Source organism: Asterias rubens, chromosome 12, assembly GCF_902459465.1.
Source record: "Asterias rubens chromosome 12, eAstRub1.3, whole genome shotgun sequence".
NCBI classification, from domain to species: Eukaryota; Metazoa; Echinodermata; class Asteroidea; order Forcipulatida; family Asteriidae; genus Asterias; species Asterias rubens.
This window is the reverse complement of record NC_047073.1, coordinates 14,937,094-14,958,981: the sequence shown is the minus strand read 5'-3', so window position 1 is coordinate 14,958,981 and position 21,888 is coordinate 14,937,094. Positions and strand designations below refer to the sequence as shown.

General features: G+C 42.3%; 1 protein-coding gene across 3 annotated transcripts; it reads right to left on the bottom strand.

Moving 5' to 3' along the window:
- Window positions 1-1,262: 1,262 nt before the first annotated feature.
- Window positions 1,263-7,114, bottom strand: LOC117297322 (target of EGR1 protein 1-like). 3 transcript variants are annotated; one of them, XM_033780292.1, is made up of 6 exons: window positions 7,086-7,114; window positions 5,961-6,173; window positions 4,819-5,119; window positions 3,731-3,993; window positions 3,044-3,218; window positions 1,263-2,252 (listed from the first exon to the last, which is right to left on the bottom strand). In XM_033780292.1, the coding sequence occupies exons 2-6, from the start codon at window positions 6,113-6,115 to the stop codon at window positions 1,563-1,565; spliced, it is 1,584 nt and encodes a 527-aa protein (XP_033636183.1). In that variant the 5' UTR covers window positions 6,116-6,173; window positions 7,086-7,114; the 3' UTR covers window positions 1,263-1,562. The 3 variants fall into 3 exon arrangements, with proteins under 3 accessions (XP_033636183.1, XP_033636181.1, XP_033636182.1); XM_033780290.1 differs by lacking the exon at window positions 7,086-7,114 and adding an exon at window positions 6,274-6,517; XM_033780291.1 differs by lacking the exon at window positions 7,086-7,114 and adding an exon at window positions 6,274-6,517 and having other exon boundaries at window positions 5,961-6,170.
- Window positions 7,115-21,888: the final 14,774 nt, after the last annotated feature.

Sequence of the window (21,888 nt, the reverse complement as noted above, 5' to 3'; positions counted from 1 at the left end):
GTTCCTTTTTAGCAAACAACTACTTTGAAAACCACTTTTGACCAATGAACCCCATTTACCAGGAGCTCCAAAATATGCAAAAGGAATTTATCAAACCCATACTAATGCACAAATGACTTTCTAGTTCTCAGCATGTCCCCCCCCCCCCCTTATAACGACACTGCAACCATAGTAGTCAACCAATGGTAAACCAGCTTGGGTCTGACCATGTAGTCGACCTTTAGTTAAAGGAACGTTAAAGAATTGGTAAGAAAACAAAATCGGAAAGATCACAGATTTACATCAAACTTACACGGTCTAATGATGATCGTAGAAAACATCCCTTAAAATCTTTCTGTCTGAAATGTCATACTTGAGAAATAAATAATTTAACTTTGCCTTTGGAGTTTATCGCTCAGTGAGCGTTTTGTTCACTCTTGTTTGCATCAATGTCATGCAAAATGTGTAATCGGTTTTTCACTATTTTATCATGACCCAAATGGCCGATCGATTTCAAACTTGTCAGTTTATATATATGGTGGATAAAGTGCTTACACTGCCAGCAACTGTTTTGTTAGCAAAACCAATTCTGTAATGTCCCTTAAACCATGGTGCCCACTCGAACTTGCTGTAAGTTGGGCTGACAATTGTCAGTCGACGATTGTTGGACTATGCTAGTCGACTATTTTCGAACAAGCCTACCATGGCATGGTCACATCGCTGGTTATAAATAGATGAATAGCCGTTTTTGTTACCTTGGTAATTACTGTTCAAACAGCCGGGCTTTTATTAGCAAAAGTGATGTCATTTAGTGCGGAGTGCTTTTCTATACATTTATAACTATCATTTGATGCACACATGTTGCTAATCTTTTCAAATTTTGTCACTGCTATTTTCAGGTAAATGTCGCCAAAAAAATTAATACAAAATAGAAATGCATGGTTTTGTTTTTGAGTTGTAGATAATATTTACATGGGAAACATTGGAAAATGCCAACTCAGTCCCAAACCTTTTCTTTTGACCTTATTGGTTGAGCATAAAATGTTTGAGGACACTCTAGGCATTTTTGGTACAAGCCGCTCGCAGCCGCTATGGTCTCAAAAGGTTAAGGACACTGGACACCTTTGATAATTGTCAAAGACCAGTCTTCTCACTTGGTGTATCCCAACATATGCACAAAATAACAAACCTGTGAAATTTTTTACTCAATTGGTCGTCGAAGTTGCGAGATAATAATGGAAGAAAAAGCACCCTTGTCACACGAAGTTGTGTGCTTTCAGATGCTTGATTTTGAGACCTAAAAATCAAATTCTGAGGTCTCAAAACCAAATTCAACTTAAAACATCTCTCCATTGACCACTAACAAGTTGGTTCTATGCTAACTCTGATTACCAATAGTGTCCAGTGCCTTTAAACGGCCGTCATTCATACTCTTTTAATACGTTACTAGTGTTTTGAAGAAGGTAACAAAAAAAGAAGTTTGGTTGGAAAAAAGTTATCTGTTCATAACGCTTTGTTGTGCATTAACAACAAAAAAAGGCAGCCTTTACACTAGTGATGTTAAGAAGGAACTATCGATGCCACTAAGGTTGGTTCATTCCGAGTCGCCTCATTTTATCCCTATGATTTTGGGAAGTCTTTGAGAAGCTGCTCTTGGCAATAACTAACGGTACCGGCTTGGCGCTCAAGAAGAGTTTATTCTTGAAGTCCCTGAGGCCAAAAGCCTCCACAAAATGAGTTTCTTTCTCCGGCGAAAGTGTCTTAGATATACCGGAGCCCCGTTGGCTGATCTCCAAGGCGAGTGTTGCCATGGTGAACCCCGTCATAAATGCATCATATCCGGCTCTGTGGCCACCGGTCTGCTTATTGAGTTTCAAGGGAGAAGTTCTTGATGATGATGTTGTGGTGATGTTGTGTCCATTTGGGCCGTCTCCAACAAGATCAGAGTCGGAAAGCTTCTGCGAGTCTTGGGGAGCTTCTCCGTGTGAGACCTCTTCGAGGATGGCATCCTCTTGGACGTCGACATCCATTCCGTCTGTCTTGAAGCCTTCATCGTCCTTGGGAATTTCATCCGTCTTCGCTCCAGACTCTCCTTCCTCTTCCGTTCCCTCTGCTAGTTGGCTTTCCTCCGCCTTGGCCTTCATCTGGCGTTTTTGTTTCTTTCGGTCCCGTTTCCGCTGGCGTCTTTCATCTCGACAATCGTCGGCATCTTGGATGGCGTCTGGGTCATGTGACTTGGAACACCTGATACCGTTCTTGCAGTGACCATGTGCCTGAGAAACGAAGAAACAACAATAAGTAATAATTTGAAAGCAACTGTGTCCATGGCTAGTTGGGCGTCATGACCGAGCGTTTTAGAGCGGTGTGAGTTCGCAACCGCGAGGGTCAGTCTCAAAACTTGTGTCCTCTTCACCCAGGAGTACAAATGGGTACCAGTGAGAGCTGGGGAGTAATCCATGGCTGGTAATTATATGCATACACCTGACCTTAAAGGGTTTTGTTGATACCCTTTGTAGATCACGTTTTTGGCCATAACATGAATCCCTTCTCACTGTGAATTTTGTAATATAATTTACCTGTACAAGTTTCAGTTTCATTTCGTCAATTTTTTTGAGAAAAAAAAAGGTGAAATTCACAAATCAATGTTTTCAGGAGAGTCGTGTTAATTCTGCTGTTCATGCTAAAACAATTTTCATCTCACTGAGACAAAAATTCTTTTTGTGAAATTGTTTTACTCTTTTCTCAAGAACTACAGCACCTCATCAAGTACCGAAGTAGTACTTTTAAGGGAAGTTTTCTACCCTCACTATCTTTAAACCAGGTTAGTTTAATGTAAATCTGTCATGCATGTGAGTAACTATCCATGACAAAAGAGGAAAAGAGGAAACCGGGCAAGAAAAAAAGAGAAAAATCAAAACCCCAAAAGAGGAAATCAGCTTGAAGGAGGAAGTCAGTGATCTGTGGACATTTGGGTTTTGTGTCATACAAAAAGTGCCCAAACCCTTTTCCCGCGTAACCCCGGAAAGGGGTGTTGGTATCAACCCAGACAAAACAAGATACTTACAGCGTATGTTTCGCAGAGTTCCAGTTTCTCCGTCTTCTGGCTTCCACCATCAATAAAAGAAGCTGGTAGACTGCACTGGTGGTAACCGATATGAGGTGAATCAGCATCGTAGTGACAGAACTCCAGCGAAACGTGTTGTTTGCCGCAACTTGCCAGACGGACGTTGTCTCTTTGGCTATTATTGGAAATTTAAAGGTATTTAAGACAACTTTTCTACAGAGGGAACAACTGTGGATGGTTTGGCAAAAAATGGACCATCAAATGTGATTATTTTATTGAAGGGAAGATGTATGTATCGGTCTGTATTGCAAAAGGGACAGATTAAAGGCAGTGGACACTATTGGTAGTTACTCAAACTAATTGTTAGCAAATGGACTATAGTGAAAAAAGCTGACGAACTAGTAAAGTGTCCAGTGTCTTTAAGGAAGCTTGTGCATTGAACCTGAGAACTCTTGTAGTGTTCTTAATTGGGGGAGCAGATAACAGAACGGGTTGGAGTCGAGCATTTTCTTCCCAAAACTGTGCAAAAGATTTTGTCTTCTTTCTTGGAGAGAAGTTAAATTGAAACCAGAGAGTGTTTTATCATAACCTGTATACCTTGATCGAAAAGTAATGCAGAATGATAAGGATGAGAAACAGATGGAGTTCATCTTTGGCAGTACCCTGCCCCTCCAACCACAGTCTCACCTTTTCCTGAAGACGTACTCCAAGTACGACGCCTGCATTCTCGCCACAAACTCGGCCAGATATTTGGTGTCGAAGAGCCCCCCGGGAAAAATCTCGCAGAGGTCAGCGATGAATTGGGCTGATGAAGGAGGCAAATTGGAGTAGAGGTTCTGGTAGAGGAAAACCAGATCGACGAGGCCATTGTGAAAGATTACCGGCTTGGCACTCTGTATGAGCGAGGCAAAGAGCAATCTCAGCGTCTGGGAGTCCGAATCTTTCTCATCCTGGGTAGAACGACAGAAGGGTCACGAAAAAAGAGATAAAGGGAATTAATAATAATAACTACTCTGAAGTAACGTAGTTTTGAGAAAGATTTAAAATCCGACTCAAATATTGAAAGATTTCAGGCCTGAAACCTGAAAGCACAAAAATTTGTGCATTAAGGGAACATATCTCTTGCAACTTCAATGACCAATAGGAGACTTTCCAATGCTAGGCGGCAGCAGACATACCGGGTAAATTTCCATTGTTTACGTAGTTCTGAACATGCGCATAATTCTGAGAACAATGGATTTACCCGGTAAGTCTGCTGCCCTCTATCGTCCCAGAAAGTCTCCCATTGAGTGCAAATTTTCACAGGTTTGTTATTTAATGCATATGTTGGGATGTAACAAGTTAGAATACAGCGCCCAATTTCATGGCTCTGCTTACCGTAAGCACAGAATCGGCGCTTACGGAAATCAGGGAATTCTGTGGTTACGGCAAGCATATTTCATGGGTAAGCGACAATTAGGGCTTTAGCGCGTGCGTACTCCACATTACTAGGCATTCTACGCTTACAAGGCTAGCGCAGAAGTTTGGCGCTTGCACGTAAGCGGGGAATCGTGATCGTTTGGCTGGAAGCAGAGCTATGAAATTGGGCCCTGGTCTTTGACAATTACCAAAGGTGTCCATCAAGTGCCTTTAAGGATCCGGAGAAACCTTGTGGCTTGACACGACTGAGAAAGATCCTACCCCAAACTTAAAAATTTGTTGCTGCGTGGGTGAAGCAGTAGGCCTAAATCCCCAAATGATTTTCCCTGGTATCATTTTCATTCTGTATCAAATACCTTTTCAGAATTATCAACACCTCTGTAATACGACACTCCAGAGGCGTACTGCTTGTTGAAATCAAACCCGTGATCAACGAGAAACTTCAACGATCCAGGCTCGACGATGTAATCTTCAGAACAAAGAGTTGTTATGTTGAAAGTCTGTATGAGGAAACCCAACGCAGCGTTCTGTTTCTCAGGGGTTATAGTCTGGTCTCCTGGTGTCTTTGACCTTGCTTTAAAGCAGGAGATGCCTAGGGACAAGACGGATCTTGACTTCGCTACTTCAGCTAAAGACTGGTAGCGATCTTCCATTGACCTGGATTGAAAAAAAAATACAATAAGATTAATGTATAATCAATACAAAGTTAGAATTTCCTGATCGATTTCTAGATAATCGTTACCCTCCTTCCTTCCGTTGGGAGGAGGGTATACGACTGTCGCTATTTCAATAAAAACACAAATTATTATTGTTCGAGACAGCCTATATGTATTTTACTTAAGCATGCATTTATTTTTAAACGTTGACGTTTTAATATTTGTTGCAAAGCTTAAAAGATGCTCAGGACTAATTGTGGGCTAATTTTATGAAGTGAGCAGAAGCCTGTGTAGTTATTAGAGTAACACTAATCCTAAAGACAAGTGTCACTTTGCTACCCCCCTGAAACTTCATACTTCCTGCGAATGCAATACGGGAAAAGTTTCCGTATGGCGCCACCAATTTTTCATTCGATATTAAATAGTAAAGTATCTAATTTACCTTAATGAGATATCCCTTTTTGTAAAAGTGAGTGAAAAAGTGACGGCGCCATATGGAAAGTTATCCGCGATACGAATGTTATTGCAACAAATAATTTGCAGCGGTTGGTTGGTTAACTCTTACAAATGGACTACGAAGGACTAGCGAGGCAGTTTGGCGAGGCAGTTTGGCGAGCATGTGGCAGCAATTATCCAAGTTCCTCTAGTCTTACTATTTAAGTTAATGTCAATCCACACCAGCATGACCAGGGTGATTCACACTCAATCCAATTGACTGGACCTGGTTTCAAAAATAGGTCATTTATTAAAAAAAGTTCTTTAAATAAAAGTTAACTCCCTCCTTCCTTGCTTGATTGAATCAATAGCTGAGGTAACCAAGGAACCAGTTATTATATACTTACTTCGTCAATAACTTTCTCCTATTTCCTAAGCCGCTAAGCTCAGCATCAATCGCAACATAACTGCACGACTTGATCGCCAACAAGAGACTCGGCCACAGTGACTTGAAATTCTCCCTGTGAACATCCACAACTGGAACGCTCGAAAACATCGCCATTTTCGCACACAATTCTGGCAATTGGTAAAAGCCGGAACTGCCTGATCTGCCGGAACTGCTAAAAAAATGAAATTTTTCGGATAATTGTATTGCATTTGAAGTCGGAACTCAGTTGGAATGGTCAAATACATCAGTTTTTGTTATAACTACTCACTAACCTGTGCAAAAGATTATTCCTGGAACTCAAAAACATTAAAATTTGACTGACTTTGTTGATCGCATGACGGACAAATCGGACAGCAGGTACCAGACTATGCAACACAGACGCACGCAAAGTGGCACTGTATTCGTAATCGGGCGGTGCGTGGGTTATGGGATGGTCGCTTATAATATTGCAGGTCGGAACTCACATTGCTTGCAGTCCTACGCGGTCGCACATTGCAGGTCGGAACTCACATTGCTTGCAGTCCTACGCGGTCGCACATTGCAGATCGGAACTCACATTGCTTGCAGTCCTACGCGGTCGCACATTGCAGGTCGGAACTCACATTGCTTGCAGTCCTACGCGATCGCACATTGCAGGTCGGAACTCACATTGCTTGCAGTCCTACGCGGTCGCACATTGCAGGTCGGAACTCACATTGCTTGCAGTTATGATGAGTTCACAGGGAAACTTTTTAAAATTCGGGCCACACGAACGCATTTTGACCGCGCGCGGGCGCCGTGTTTCTCGCCAAGTTCACATAAATCGCGCGTTGTTTACACAAAGACTCCAACGCGCAAGGTCAAACCGGATGTCGCACTGGCCGTGTCCGAAACGGCGACTTCGGCTACAGCTACGGCTAGATCGCGCGCGTCTGCTATTCTTCAACACTGGTAGACGCGCTGATCTAGACGTAGCTGTAGCCGAAGTCGCCGTTTCGGACACGGCCCCTAGGTATCTCTCGGGGCCTACGTGTGTACTGACCAACGCGCAAGGTCAAACCGGATGTTGCACTACGTATCTCTCGGGGCCTACGTGTGTACTGACCTAGTCTTGGTGCAAGACGTTTCTCGTTTCCCTTTTCACGCACACCGCGGCCAATTCACCAACAGCGCCCGCACCGACTCAATCCGCACCGACTCACGTGACTTAGTTCACTCACCGCTTCTCCGGGGGAGCGGTGAGTGAACTAAGTCACGTGAGTCGGTGCGGATTGAGTCGGTGCGGGCGCTGTTGGTGAGTTGGCCGTGGTGTGCGTGAAAAGGGAAACGAGAAACGTCTTGCACCAAGACTAGTACTGACCGACAAGACTTAATTCTTTGACGACCGACTTACTTGTTTGTCTCCCTCAACGTTCATTTACAAATAGCAATTTCGCGCCAATTCAAAAAGGCTGACCAAGCACTGAAGTAAAGGATTTATCGCTAGCGGTGGAGACGGAGCTTTAACTCGTTGTAATTGATGAAAACAAGGTTTATACGGAAACGTTTATCCATATCATATGTGGTAACCCTTCTTCTCAGGTAAGAAAACAGTTCAGTGGTTTGGGAGTTAGTTAACGCTAGATAAATTGGTGGCGACATGCGGAAAATTATCATGAGGGTAAAATTTACTAAGTGCTGGCACAAGTTGTGTCAGTTGCACTGGCACTATACACAACAGTTTCCGTATGGTGCCACCACTTTTTCATTCGATATGAAATATGCCGCAATGGAATGTGAATCTGTTGAAATAAATGGCTTGTTGCAGGTAAGATTTTTAGTTATGAAGCTTTGAAAATTTTCCGCCCCAGAAACGGGCCTTAATAATTAGGACTCTGTATCTGTGTACAGAGGAAGAGTCCTAATTAGGGCTATGGTGCCCTGTGCTTTTGTTGTGGTGCCCTCACTCTTCAAGGTTCCAATACAAAAGTACATTTTCCCCATAGAAGTGACCCTTACCAGACCAGGGCCCAATTTCATAGAGAGAGCTGCTTAAGCAGAAAATATTGCTGAACAATTTTTCTGCTAAGGGGCTAAGCAGAAATGAGCAGGAAACCAGTCACAATTTGTTCGTGTGACATGGTATTTTAGCTGGTAACCAGAGTCCAGTTAGCATAATAATTTGTGCTTAAAGACCATACAAAATACCCCCCTTCAGCCATCTACATATAAAAGAACTGTATTTTAGTACCTTACCTTATTCCTAGATTTTTACACTCATCTTGTATTTGAGAAAAAAACAAATTTCGCAACATAAGGGCTTCCCCAAACACGAGCACCTTTCACCGATGGTGGCAGCAAACATATTGCCAAAAATAGTGACGTGTCTGGACGTGTGGTTTCTTCGGGTTTATTCGCTGCCGCCTGCACACGACCCGCTAGTGCACAGCAATGGTCTGGTTGCCAAGCAATGCCCCTTCATGTACTTAGTTCATCTCTCCATCTTTTGTTTTCTCTTGCTCTTTTTCGTAAAGGATTCCAAAGTACAGTGAACGGCAAAAGAGCGCCTTCCAGATGCGCAAGGAGGAAGGGGGGTCGGTCTTCATGGCCTCATTCCAAGAGAAACAACTGCTACTTGAGGAGAGGAAAGAAAACAGTAAGTAGAGACCTGCATCATACTGCCATCATATCGGTCATGTTCAATGTATCCAATAACAGTATTGAATGCTAATACTCATTGTACAAAAAGGAACCAGACCATACATCTTCCAGCCTTGGTTTGGTTACATCGATTTCCATGGAAGAAAATCAAGATGGCCACACCATAATAAAAGTCTGTTGTATCTTACAATTTCATTATTGGCCTGTGGACATCCATTTCAATTTAAAACTGTGTGGAAATATTTGAGGTTTCTTATAAGTCTGTTCAATGAGAGGCGTCCTTGGGTCTCATATTTCAAACATAGCGCTCCAGGCATGCAACTCTTCCGCCGGTCCGCGGTTTACAGATTTTTTGCGCTTTGCATCCTTTGGAAAAGGCGCTTTATAAATTCGGTTATTATTATTAATTATTATTATTATTATTAATTATTATTAATTGTTATTATTTATTACAGCTGTTGCTGTTGCTGTTGCTGTTGCTGTTGTAGTATCAGTTGTGGCATCAGTTGTGGCATCAGTTGTGGCATCAGTTGTGGCATCAGTTGTGGCATCAGTTGTGGCATCAGTTGTGGCATCAGTTGTGGCATCAGTTGTGGCATCAGTTGTGGCATCAGTTGTGGCATCAGTTGTGGCATCAGTTGTGGCATCAGTTGTGGCATCAGTTGTGGCATCAGTTGTGGCATCAGTTGTGGCATCAGTTGTGGCAGCAGTTGTGGCAGCAGTTGTGGCAGCAGTTGTGGCAGCAGTTGTAGCAGCAGTTGTAGCAGCAGTTGTAGCAGCAGTTGTAGCAGCAGTTGTAGCAGCAGTTGTAGCAGCAGTTGTAGCAGCAGTTGTAGCAGCAGTTGTAGCAGCAGTTGTAGCAGCAGTTGTAGCATCAGTTGTAGCATCAGTTGTAGCATCAGTTGTAGCATCAGTTGTAGCATCAGTTGTAGCATCAGTTGTAGCATCAGTTGTAGCATCAGTTGTAGCATCAGTTGTAGCATCAGTTGTAGCATCAGTTGTAGCATCAGTTGTAGCACCAGTTGTAGCACCAGTTGTAGCACCAGTTGTAGCATCAGTTGTAGCATCAGTTGTAGCATCAGTTGTAGCATCAGTTGTAGCATCAGTTGTAGCATCAGTTGTAGCATCAGTTGTAGCATCAGTTATAGTATCAGTTGTAGCATCAGTTGTAGCATCAGTTGTAGTATCAGTTGTAGCACCAGTTGTAGTATCAGTTGTTAGCATCAGTTGTAGCATCAGTTGTAGCATCAGTTGTAGTATCAGTTGTAGTATCAGTTGTAGTATCAGTTGTAGTATCAGTTGTAGCATCAGTTGTAGTACCAGTTGTAGCATCAGTTGTAGTATCAGTTGTAGTATCAGTTGTAGCATCAGTTGTAGCATCAGTTGTAGCATCAGTTGTAGCATCAGTTGTAGCATCAGTTGTAGCACCAGTTGTAGCACCAGTTGTAGCATTAGTTGTAGCATCAGTTCTAGCACCAGTTGTAGTACCAGTTGTAGTACCAGTTGTAGTATCAGTTGTAGCATCAGTTGTAGCATCAGTTGTAGCATCAGTTGTAGCATCAGTTGTAGCATCAGTTGTAGCATCAGTTGTAGTATCAGTTGTAGTATCAGTTGTAGCATCAGTTGTAGCATCAGTTGTAGTATCAGTTGTAGCATCAGATGTAGCATCAGTTGTAGTATCAGTTGTAGTATCAGTTGTAGCATCAGTTGTAGCATCAGTTGTAGTATCAGTTGTAGTATCAGTTGTAGCAACAGTTGTAGTATCAGTTGTAGTATCAGTTGTAGTATCAGTTGTAGCATCAGTTGTAGCATCAGTTGTAGTATCAGTTGTAGCATCAGTTGTAGCATCAGTTGTAGCATCAGTTGTAGCATCAGTTGTAGCATCAGTTGTAGCATCAGTTGTAGTATCAGTTGTAGCATCAGTTGTAGCATCAGTTGTAGCATCAGTTGTAGTATCAGTTGTAGCATCAGTTGTAGTAACAGTTGTAGTAACAGTTGTAGTATCAGTTGTAGTATCAGTTGTAGTATCAGTTGTAGCATCAGTTGTAGCAACAGTTGTAGTATCAGTTGTAGCATCAGTTGTAGCATCAGTTGTAGCATCAGTTGTAGCATCAGTTGTAGTATCAGTTGTAGTATCAGTTGTAGCATCAGTTGTAGCATCAGTTGTAGTATCAGTTGTAGCATCAGTTGTAGCATCAGTTGTAGCATCAGTTGTAGTATCAGTTGTAGTATCAGTTGTAGCATCAGTTGTAGCATCAGTTGTAGCATCAGTTGTAGCATCAGTTGTAGCATCAGTTGTAGCATCAGTTGTAGCATCAGTGGTAGCATCAGTTGTAGTATCAGTTGTAGCATCAGTTGTAGCATCAGTTGTAGCATCAGTTGTAGTATCAGTTGTAGCATCAGTTGTAGCATCAGTTGTAGCATCAGTTGTAGTATCAGTTGTAGCATCAGTTGTAGTATCAGTTGAAGTATCAGTTGTAGTATCAGTTGTAGCATCAGTTGTAGCATCAGTTGTAGTATCAGTTGTAGCATCAGTTGTAGTATCAGTTGTAGCATCAGTTGTAGTATCAGTTGTAGCATCAGTTGTAGCATCAGTTGTAGTATCAGTTGTAGTATCAGTTGTAGTATCAGTTGTAGTATCAGTTGTAGCATCAGTTGTAGCATCAGTTGTAGTATCAGTTGTAGTATCAGTTGTAGCATCAGTTGTAGCATCAGTTGTAGTATCAGTTGTAGTATCAGTTGTAGCATCAGTTGTAGCATCAGTTGTAGCATCAGTTGTAGCATCAGTTGTAGCATCAGTTGTAGCATCAGTTGTAGCATCAGTTGTAGTATCAGTTGTAGCATCAGTTGTAGCATCAGTTGTAGCATCAGTTGTAGCATCAGTTGTAGTATCAGTTGTAGCACCAGTTGTAGTACCAGTTGTAGTACCAGTTGTAGTATCAGTTGTAGCATCAGTTGTAGCATCAGTTGTAGCATCAGTTGTAGCATCAGTTGTAGCATCAGTTGTAGTATCAGTTGTAGTATCAGTTGTAGTATCAGTTGTAGTATCAGTTGTAGCGTCAGTTGTAGCGTCAGTTGTAGCGTCAGTTGTAGCGTCAGTTGTAGCGTCAGTTGTAGCATCAGTTGTAGCATCAGTTGTAGCATCAGTTGTAGCATCAGTTGTAGCATCAGTTGTAGCAGCAGTTGTAGCACCAGTTGTAGCACCAGTTGTAGCACCAGTTGTAGCACCAGTTGTAGCACCAGTTGTAGCACCAGTTGTAGCACCAGTTGTAGCACCAGTTGTAGCATCAGTTGTAGCATCAGTTGTAGCATCAGTTGTAGCATCAGTTGTAGCATCAGTTGTAGCATCAGTTGTAGCATCAGTTGTAGCATCAGTTGTAGCATCAGTTGTAGCATCAGTTGTAGCATCAGTTGTAGCATCAGTTGTAGCATCAGTTGTAGCATCAGTTGTAGCATCAGTTGTAGCACCAGTTGTAGTACCAGTTGTAGCATCAGTTGTAGCATCAGTTGTAGCATCAGTTGTAGCATCAGTTGTAGCATCAGTTGTAGCATCAGTTGTAGCATCAGTTGTAGCACCAGTTGTAGTACCAGTTGTAGTACCAGTTGTAGCATCAGTTGTAGCATCAGTTGTAGTATCAGTTGTAGCACCAGTTGTAGTATCAGTTGTAGTATCAGTTGTAGTATCAGTTGTAGCATCAGTTGTAGTATCAGTTGTAGTATCAGTTGTAGTATCAGTTGTAGTATCAGTTGTAGTATCAGTTGTAGTATCAGTTGTAGTATCAGTTGTAGTATCAGTTGTAGTATCAGTTGTAGCATCAGTTGTAGCATCAGTTGTAGCATCAGTTGTAGCATCAGTTGTAGCATCAGTTGTAGCATCAGTTGTAGCATCAGTTGTAGCATCAGTTGTAGCATCAGTTGTAGCATCAGTTGTAGCATCAGTTGTAGCATCAGTTGTAGCATCAGTTGTAGCATCAGTTGTAGCATCAGTTGTAGCATCAGTTGTAGCATCAGTTGTAGCATCAGTTGTAGCATCAGTTGTAGCATCAGTTGTAGCATCAGTTGTAGCATCAGTTGTAGCATCAGTTGTAGCATCAGTTGTAGCATCAGTTGTAGCATCAGTTGTAGCATCAGTTGTAGCATCAGTTGTAGCACCAGTTGTAGTATCAGTTGTAGCATCAGTTGTAGCATCAGTTGTAGCATCAGTTGTAGCATCAGTTGTAGCATCATGTGTAGCATCAGTTGTAGCATCAGTTGTAGCATCAGTTGTAGCATCAGTTGTAGTATCAGTTGTAGCATCAGTTGTAGCATCAGTTGTAGCATCAGTTTTAGCACCAGTTTTAGTACCAGTTGTAGTACCAGTTGTAGCATCAGTTGTAGTATCAGTTGAAGTATCAGTTGTAGTATCAGTTGTAGCATCAGTTGTAGTATCAGTTGTAGTATCAGTTGTAGCATCAGTTGTAGCATCAGTTGTAGTATCAGTTGTAGCATCAGTTGTAGTATGAGTTGTAGCATCAGTTGTAGCATCAGTTGTAGTATCAGTTGTTGCATCAGTTGTAGCATCAGTTGTAGTATCAGTTGTAGCATCAGTTGTAGCATCAGTTGTAGCATCAGTTGTAGCATCAGTTGTAGTATCAGTTGTAGTATCAGTTGTAGCATCAGTTGTAACATCAGTTGTAGCATCAGTTGTAGCATCAGTTGTAGCATCAGTTGTAGCATCAGTTGTAGCATCAGTTGTAGTATCAGTTGTAGCATCAGTTGTAGCATCAGTTGTAGTATCAGTTGTAGTCTCAGTTGTAGTCTCAGTTGTAGTCTCAGTTGTAGTCTCAGTTGTAGTACCAGTTGTAGCACCAGTTGTAGCACCAGTTGTAGCACCAGTTGTAGTATCAGTTGTAGTATCAGTTGTAGTATCAGTTGTAGTATCAGTTGTAGTATCAGTTGTAGCATCAGTTGTAGCATCAGTTGTAGTATCAGTTGTAGCATCAGTTGTAGCATCAGTTGTAGCATCAGTTGTAGCATCAGTTGTAGCATCAGTTGTAGCATCAGTTGTAGCATCAGTTGTAGCATCAGTTGTAGCATCAGTTGTAGTATCAGTTGTAGTATCAGTTGTAGTATCAGTTGTAGTATCAGTTGTAGCATCAGTTGTAGCATCAGTTGTAGCATCAGTTGTAGCATCAGTTGTAGCATCAGTTGTAGTATCAGTTGTAGCATCAGTTGTAGCATCAGTTGTAGCATCAGTTGTAGCATCAGTTGTAGCATCAGTTGTAGCATCAGTTGTAGCATCAGTTGTAGCATCAGTTGTAGCATCAGTTGTAGCATCAGTTGTAGCATCAGTTGTAGTATCAGTTGTAGCATCAGTTGTAGTATCAGTTGTAGCATCAGTTGTAGCATCAGTTGTAGCATCAGTTGTAGCATCAGTTGTAGCATCAGTTGTAGCATCAGTTGTAGCATCAGTTGTAGCGTCAGTTGTAGCGTCAGTTGTAGCGTCAGTTGTAGCGTCAGTTGTAGCGTCAGTTGTAGCGTCAGTTGTAGTATCAGTTGTAGTATCAGTTGTAGTATCAGTTGTAGTATCAGTTGTAGTATCAGTTGTAGTATCAGTTGTAGTATCAGTTGTAGCACCAGTTGTAGTACCAGTTGTAGTACCAGTTGTAGTACCAGTTGTAGTACCAGTTGTAGTACCAGTTGTAGTATCAGTTGTAGTATCAGTTGTAGTATCAGTTGTAGTATCAGTTGTAGCATCAGTTGTAGCATCAGTTGTAGCATCAGTTGTAGCATCAGTTGTAGCATCAGTTGTAGCATCAGTTGTAGCATCAGTTGTAGCATCAGTTGTAGTATCAGTTGTAGTATCAGTTGTAGCATCAGTTGTAGCATCAGTTGTAGTATCAGTTGTAGCATCAGTTGTAGCATCAGTTGTAGCATCAGTTGTAGCATCAGTTGTAGCATCAGTTGTAGCATCAGTTGTAGCATCAGTTGTAGCATCAGTTGTAGCATCAGTTGTAGCATCAGTTGTAGCATCAGTTGTAGCATCAGTTGTAGCATCAGTTGTAGCATCAGTTGTAGCATCAGTTGTAGTATCAGAGGGTGCCTGAATACAAGCCACATCCCAGAGGGTGCCTGACTACAAGCCACATCCCAGAGGGTGCCTGCCTAGAGGACATCATCCCATGTGATTGAAGCGCACCAAACATAGGTAAATTTCCAAATTCTGATCATAATTAATCAAAAGGGCTTATGTACAGACCCACTTAGAGACATGCAGTGTTACACTTGTTGATTTGACTCGATTTGTATATATTTCAGGAGTCTGCAGTTCTGCTGGAGATGTGGTGCTACCTGCTGCTGACAACATCCCAGAGGGTGCCTGGCTACGAGCTACATCCCAGATGGTGCCTGACTACGAGCCACATCCCAGAGGGTGCCTGACTACAAGCCACATCCCAGAGGGTGCCTGACTACAAGCCACATCCCAGAGGGTGCCTGACTACAAGCCACATCCCAGAGGGTGCCTGACTACAAGCCACATCCCAGAGGGTGCCTGACTGCAAGCCACATCCCAGAGGGTGCCTGCCTAGAGGACATCATCCCATGTGATTGAAGCGCACAAAACATAGGTAAATTTCCAAATTCTGATCATAATTAATCAAAAGGGCTTATGTACAGACCCACATAGAGACATGCAGTGTTACACTTGTTGATTTGACTTGATTGGTAAATATTTCAGGAGTCTGCAGTTCTGCTGGGGATGTGGTGCTACCTGCTGCTGACAACATCCTAGAGGGTGCCTGGCTACGAGCTACATCCCAGAGGGTGCCTGACAACGAGCCACATCCCAGAGGGTGCCTGACTACAAGCTACATCCCAGAGGGTGCTTGACTACAAGCAACATCCCAGAGGGTGCCTGACTACAAGCCACATCCCAGAGGGTGCCTGACTACAAGCCACATCCCAGAGGGTGCCTGACTACAAGCCACATCCAAGAGGGTGCCTGACTACAAGGCACATCCCAGAGGGTGCCTGACTACAAGCTACATCCCAGAGAGTGCCTGACTAGAGGATTACATCCCATGTGATTGAAGCACACCAAACATAGATAAATTTCCAAATTCTGATCATAATTAATCAAAAGGGCTTATGTACAGACCCACATAGAGACATGCAGTGTTACACTTGTTGATTTGACTCGATTGGTATATATTTCAGGAGTCTGCAGTTCTGCTGGGGATGGGTGCTACCTGCTGCTGACAACATCCCAGAGGGTGCCTGGCTTCGAGCTACATCCCAGAGGGTGCCTGACTACAAGCCACATCCCAGAGGGTGCCTGACTACAAGCCACATCCCAGAGGGTGCCTGCCTAGAGGACATCATCCCATGTGATTGAAGCGCACCAAACACGGGTAAATTTCCAAATTCTGATCATAATTAATCAAAAGGGCTGATGTACAGACCCACATAGAGACATGCAGTGTTACACTTGTTGATTTGACTCGATTGGTATATATTTCAGGAGTCTGCAGTTCTGCTGGGGATGTGGTGCTACCTGCTGCTGACAACATCCTAGAGGGTGCCTGGCTACGAGCTACATACCAGAGGGTGCCTGAATACGAGCCACATCCCAGAGGTTGCCTGACTACGAGCCACATCCCAGAGGGTGCCTGACTACAAGCCACATCCCAGAGGGTGCCTAACTACAAGGCACATCCCAGAGGGTGCCTGACTACAAGCTACATCCCAGAGAGTGCCTGACTAGAGGATTACATCCCATGTGATTGAAGCACACCAAACATAGATAAATTTCCAAATTCTGATCATAATTAATCAAAAGGGCTTATGTACAGACCCACATAGAGACATGCAGTGTTACACTTGTTGATTTGACTCGATTGGTATATATTTCAGGAGTCTGCAGTTCTGCTGGGGATGGGTGCTACCTGCTGCTGACAACATCCCAGAGGGTGCCTGGCTTCGAGCTACATCCCAGAGGGTGCCTGACTACAAGCCACATCCCAGAGGGTGCCTGCCTAGAGGACATCATTCCATGTGATTGAAGCGCACCAAACACGGGTAAATTTCCAAATTCTGATCATAATTAATCAAAAGGGCTGATGTACAGACCCACATAGAGACATGCAGTGTTACACTTGTTGATTTGACTCGATTGGTATATATTTCAGGAGTCTGCAGTTCTGCTGGGGATGTGGTGCTACCTGCTGCTGACAACATCCTAGAGGGTGCCTGGCTACGAGCTACATACCAGAGGGTGCCTGAATACGAGCCACATCCCAGAGGTTGCCTGACTACGAGCCACATCCCAGAGGGTGCCTGACTACAAGCCACATCCCAGAGGGTGCCTGACTACAAGCCACATCCCAGAGGGTGCCTGACTACAAGCCACATCCCAGAGGGTGCCTGACTACAAGCCACATCCCAGAGGCTGCCTGACTACAAGCCACATCCCAGAGGGTGCCTGACTACAAGCCACATCCCAGAGGGTGCCTGCCTAGAGGACATCATTCCATGTGATTGAAGCGCACCAAACACGGGTAAATTTCCAAATTCTGATCATAATTAATCAAAAGGGCTGATGTACAGACCCACATAGAGACATGCAGTGTTACACTTGTTGATTTGACTCGATTGGTATATATTTCAGGAGTCTGCAGTTCTGCTGGGGATGTGGTGCTACCTGCTGCTGACAACATCCTAGAGGGTGCCTGGCTACGAGCTACATCCCAGAGGGTGCCTGACAACGAGCCACATCCCAGAGGGTGCCTGACTACAAAGTACATCCCAGAGGGTGCTTGACTACAAGCCACATCCCAGAGGGTGCCTGACTACAAGCCACATCCCAGAGGGTGCCTGACTACAAGCCACATCCCAGAGGGTGCCTGACTACAAGCCACATCCAAGAGGGTGCCTGACTACAAGCCACATCCCAGAGGGTGCCTGACTACAAGCTACATCCCAGAGAGTGCCTGACTAGAGGATATCATCCCATGTGATTGAAGCGCACCAAACATAACTAAATTTCCAAATTCTGATCATAATTAATCAAAAGGGCTTATGTACAGACCCACATAGAGACATGCAGTGTTACACTTGTTGATTTGACTCGATTGGTATATATTTCAGGAGTCTGCAGTTCTGCTGGGGATGGGTGCTACCTGCTGCTGACAACATCCCAGAGGGTGCCTGGTTACGAGCTACATACCAGAGGGTGCCTGACTACGAGCCACATCCAAGAGGGTGCCTGACTACAAGCCACATCCCAGAGGGTGCCTGACTACAAGCCACATCCCAGAGGGTGCCTGACTACAAGCCACATCCCAGAGGGTGCCTGCCTAGAGGACATCATCCCATGTGATTGAAGCGCACAAAACATATGTAAATTTCCAAATTCTGATCATAATTAATCAAAAGGGCTTACGTACAGACCCACATAGAGACATGCAGTGTTACACTTGTTGATTTGACTCGATTGGTATATATTTTAGGAGTCTGCAGTTCTGCTGGGGATGTGGTGCTACCTGCTGCTGACAACATCCCAGAGGGTGCCTGGTTACGAGCTACATACCAGAGGGTGCCTGACTACGAGCCACATCCAAGAGGGTGCCTGACTACAAGCCACATCCCAGAGGGTGCCTGACTACAAGCCACATCCCAGAGGGTGCCTGACTACAAGCCACATCCCAGAGGGTGCCTGACTACAAGCCACATCCCAGAGGGTGCCTGCCTAGAGGACATCATCCCATGTGATTGAAGCGCACCAAACATAGGTAAATTTCCAAATTCTGATCATAATTAATCAAAAGGGCTTATGTACAGACCCACATAGAGACATGCAGTATTACACTTGTTGATTTGACTCGATTGGTATAAATTTCAGGAGTCTGCAGTTCTGCTGGGGATGTGGTGCTACCTGCTCCTGACAACATCCCAGGGGGTGCCTGGCTATGAGCTACATCCCAGAGGGTGCCTGACTACAAGCCACATCCCAGAGGGTGCCTGACTACAAGCCACATCCCAGAGGGTGCCTGACTACAAGCCACATCGCAGAGGGTGCATGACTACAAGCTACATCCCAGAGGGTGCCTGACTACAAGCCACAACAATTATTGTGAAGATTTCACATTTCGTTGGCCTGTTTAATTCATTCTTGGAAGTATATGTGCTTTTCGAATTGTTGTCAACGTACTTGAAATGAGGTACTTCATTACAAGTATGTAGACAGAATACATGTTAAACTTGTATCGAGGTACTATACAAGTTCATGTATTCACATACCAAAACTGCATGTTTGTAATGAGGTACTTCATTACAATCATGTAATTATAACATGCTTGCAATGAAGTACCTTATTGCAAGTATGTAAACGTTTCATGTGCGTAATGAAGTACCGCATTACAACCGTGAAACAAGTTAAGTTAATTTGTAATGCAGTTTGCTCATTACAAAATACGAAACAACATAAGTTTATTTGTAGTAAATTCATAACAAATAAAAAGAGAACAATATGTTTAAGGAGTGTGTTTAAGTGTTTATTAGACATTAAGTTTTGTATTGTTACTACTTAATTTGTCTTTCAATTATTTATTAGTCTAATTGTTTACATGGTATTTGTTCTGGGGTAGCTTACATGGTGGCCACCATGTTGTTTTGTTGGTAACTCTTAAAGCTTTTAATGTGAAAGGTCATGACATTGTGTTGTGTGAATATGGAGGTTGTTTAAGAGTGCTCATTACCGAGGTTATTTAATTACAAAGGTCATGACAATGTCATAGAGTCCTCATTAACGAGGTGATTTAATTACAAAGGTCATGACAATGTCATAGAGTACTCATTAACGAGGTGATGTAATTACAAAGGTCATGACAATGTCATAGAGTACTCATTAACGAGGTTATTTCAATTATAAAGGTCATGACAATGTCATAGAGTACTCATTAACGTGGTGATTTAATTACAAAGGTCTTGAATTTGTCTTAGCTGTATAGAGTACTCATTAATAGGTTAATATAATTATAATTATAAAGGTCATGACATTGTCTTAGCTGTATAGAGTACTCATTAACAAGGTTTTATAATTACAAAGGTCATGACATTGTCTTAGCTGTATAGAGTACTCATTAACAAGGTTTTATTATTACAAAGGTCATGACATTGTCTTAGCTGTAAAGAGTACTCATTAATAAGGTTTTATCATTACAAAGGTCATGACATTGTCTTAGCTGTATAGAGTACTCATTAACAAGGTTTTATAATAACAAAGGTCATGACATTGTCTTAGCTGTATAGAGTACTCATTAACAAGGTTTTATAATTACAAAGGTCATGACATTGTCTTAGCTGTATAGAGTACTCATTAACAAGGTTTTATAATAACAAAGGTCATTACATTGTCTTAGCTGTATAGAGTACTCATTAACAAGGTTTTATAAATACAAGGCCATGACATTGTCTTAGCTGTAAAGAGTACTCATTAACAAGGTTTTATCATTACAAAGGTCATGACATTGTCTTAGCTGTATAGAGTACTCATTAACAAGGTTTTATAAATACAAGGCCATGACATTGTCTTAGCTGTAAAGAGTACTCATTAACAAGGTTTTATCATTACAAAGGTCATGACATTGTCTTAGCTGTATAGAGTACTCATTAACAAGGTTTTATCATTACAAAGGTCATGAAATTGTCTTAGCTGTAAAGAGTACCCATTAACAAGGTTTTATAATTACAAAGGTCATGACATTATCTTATCTGTATAGAGTACTCATTAACAAGGTTTTATAATTACAAAGGTCATGACATTGTCTTAGCTGTATAGAGTACTCATTAACAAGGTTTTATAATTACAAAGGTCATGACATTATCTTATCTGTATAGAGTACTCATTAACAAGGTTTTATAATTACAAAGGTCATGACATTGTCTTAGCTGTATAGAGTACTCATTAACAAGGTTTTATAATAACAAAGGTCATGACATTGTCTTAGCTGTATAGAGTACTCATTAACAAGGTTTTATTATTACAAAGGTCATGACATTGTCTTAGCTGTAAAGAGTACTCATTAACAAGGTTTTATTATTACAAAGGTCATGACATTGTCTTAGCTGTAAAGAGTACTCATTAACAAGGTTTTATCATTACAAAGGTCATGACATTGTCTTAGCTGTAAAGAATACTCATTAACAAGGTTTTATAATTACAAAGGTCATGACATTATCTTATCTGTATAGAGTACTCATTAACAAGGTTTATAATTACAAAGGTCATGACATTGTCTTAGCTGTATAGAGTACTCATTAACAAGGTTGTGTATGTATACAAAGGTCATGCCATTGTCTTAGCTGTATAGAGTACTCATGAACAAGGTTTTATAATATAATAATAACATAAAATAATAATAATAATAAATAATAATTAGAGGGGGTAACATTACAAAGAAGCAATTGTTGTAATGGTTACACACTCAGATGTATTACGATCCCTTTTGTGGGGTGGGAGATGACAACCTTCACGTGGTCCACCCTGTTGTTAACTAATTGTCATCAGCTGTATATACGTATGTATATATAGCTCTATGCATCTAACCAATCTACCCCATCAGGTAAGATGGAATTTGACTCGATGAACTTTCAAGAATGTTCATGATCAGTCCATGAACATGCCTTAAACAGTTCACAACATGTTCATTAGAGCAGTTCATGAACCAAGTTCAAGAACTGTTTATCTGTTCAATTGATGGACATTTGATAGGGGAACAAAAGGGAAGCGACGAGTTCTTTATTGGCCGTTTAAAACCAGCAGGGTCGTTGCCAGGTGATAAAGGCCAGAGCAGAAGGCGAGGGCCTATATCGCACGGCAACATACGTTTAAGAACAAGTCACTACTCTTTTATTCCCATTCATAAATGCCCTTTTGTTAAAAAGCGCGCTTAGAAATAGATATTCGCGCGCGCTTAGAAATAGATTACGCCCTGTTACTAAAAGCTATGAATTGCGCGTTTGGCATGAGTATATTGGCGTACGTAGGCCTGACACGCGGAAGCCGGCCGGTTATAAACAGCTCCAGCTGGGCCCAATTTCATGGCTCTGCTTACCGTAAGCAAAAAATCAGCGCTTACGGAAGCAGGGAATTCTGTGTATACGGCAAGCGTATTTCATGGGTTAGCGGCGAATTTTGGCTTTTGCGCGTGCCTACTCCACGTTTCTAGGCATTCTACGCTTAAAAGGCTAGCTCAGAAAGCCGGTTATAAACAGCTCCAGCAGGGCCC

What these genes read in the sequence shown, in the direction of transcription:
- LOC117297322 (XM_033780290.1), bottom strand. Translation starts at nt 6,308, where the DNA reads ATGTTTTTGAGTTCCAGGAATAATCTTTTGCACAG. An exon ending in GTGTTGATAATTCTGAAAAG is followed by an intron (nt 3,994 to 4,818) that starts GTATTTGATACA and finishes CGTTCTACCCAG; the next exon opens with GATGAGAAAGATTCGGACTC. An exon ending in AACTCTGCGAAACATACGCT is followed by an intron (nt 2,253 to 3,043) that starts GTAAGTATCTTG and finishes TTCGTTTCTCAG; the next exon opens with GCACATGGTCACTGCAAGAA.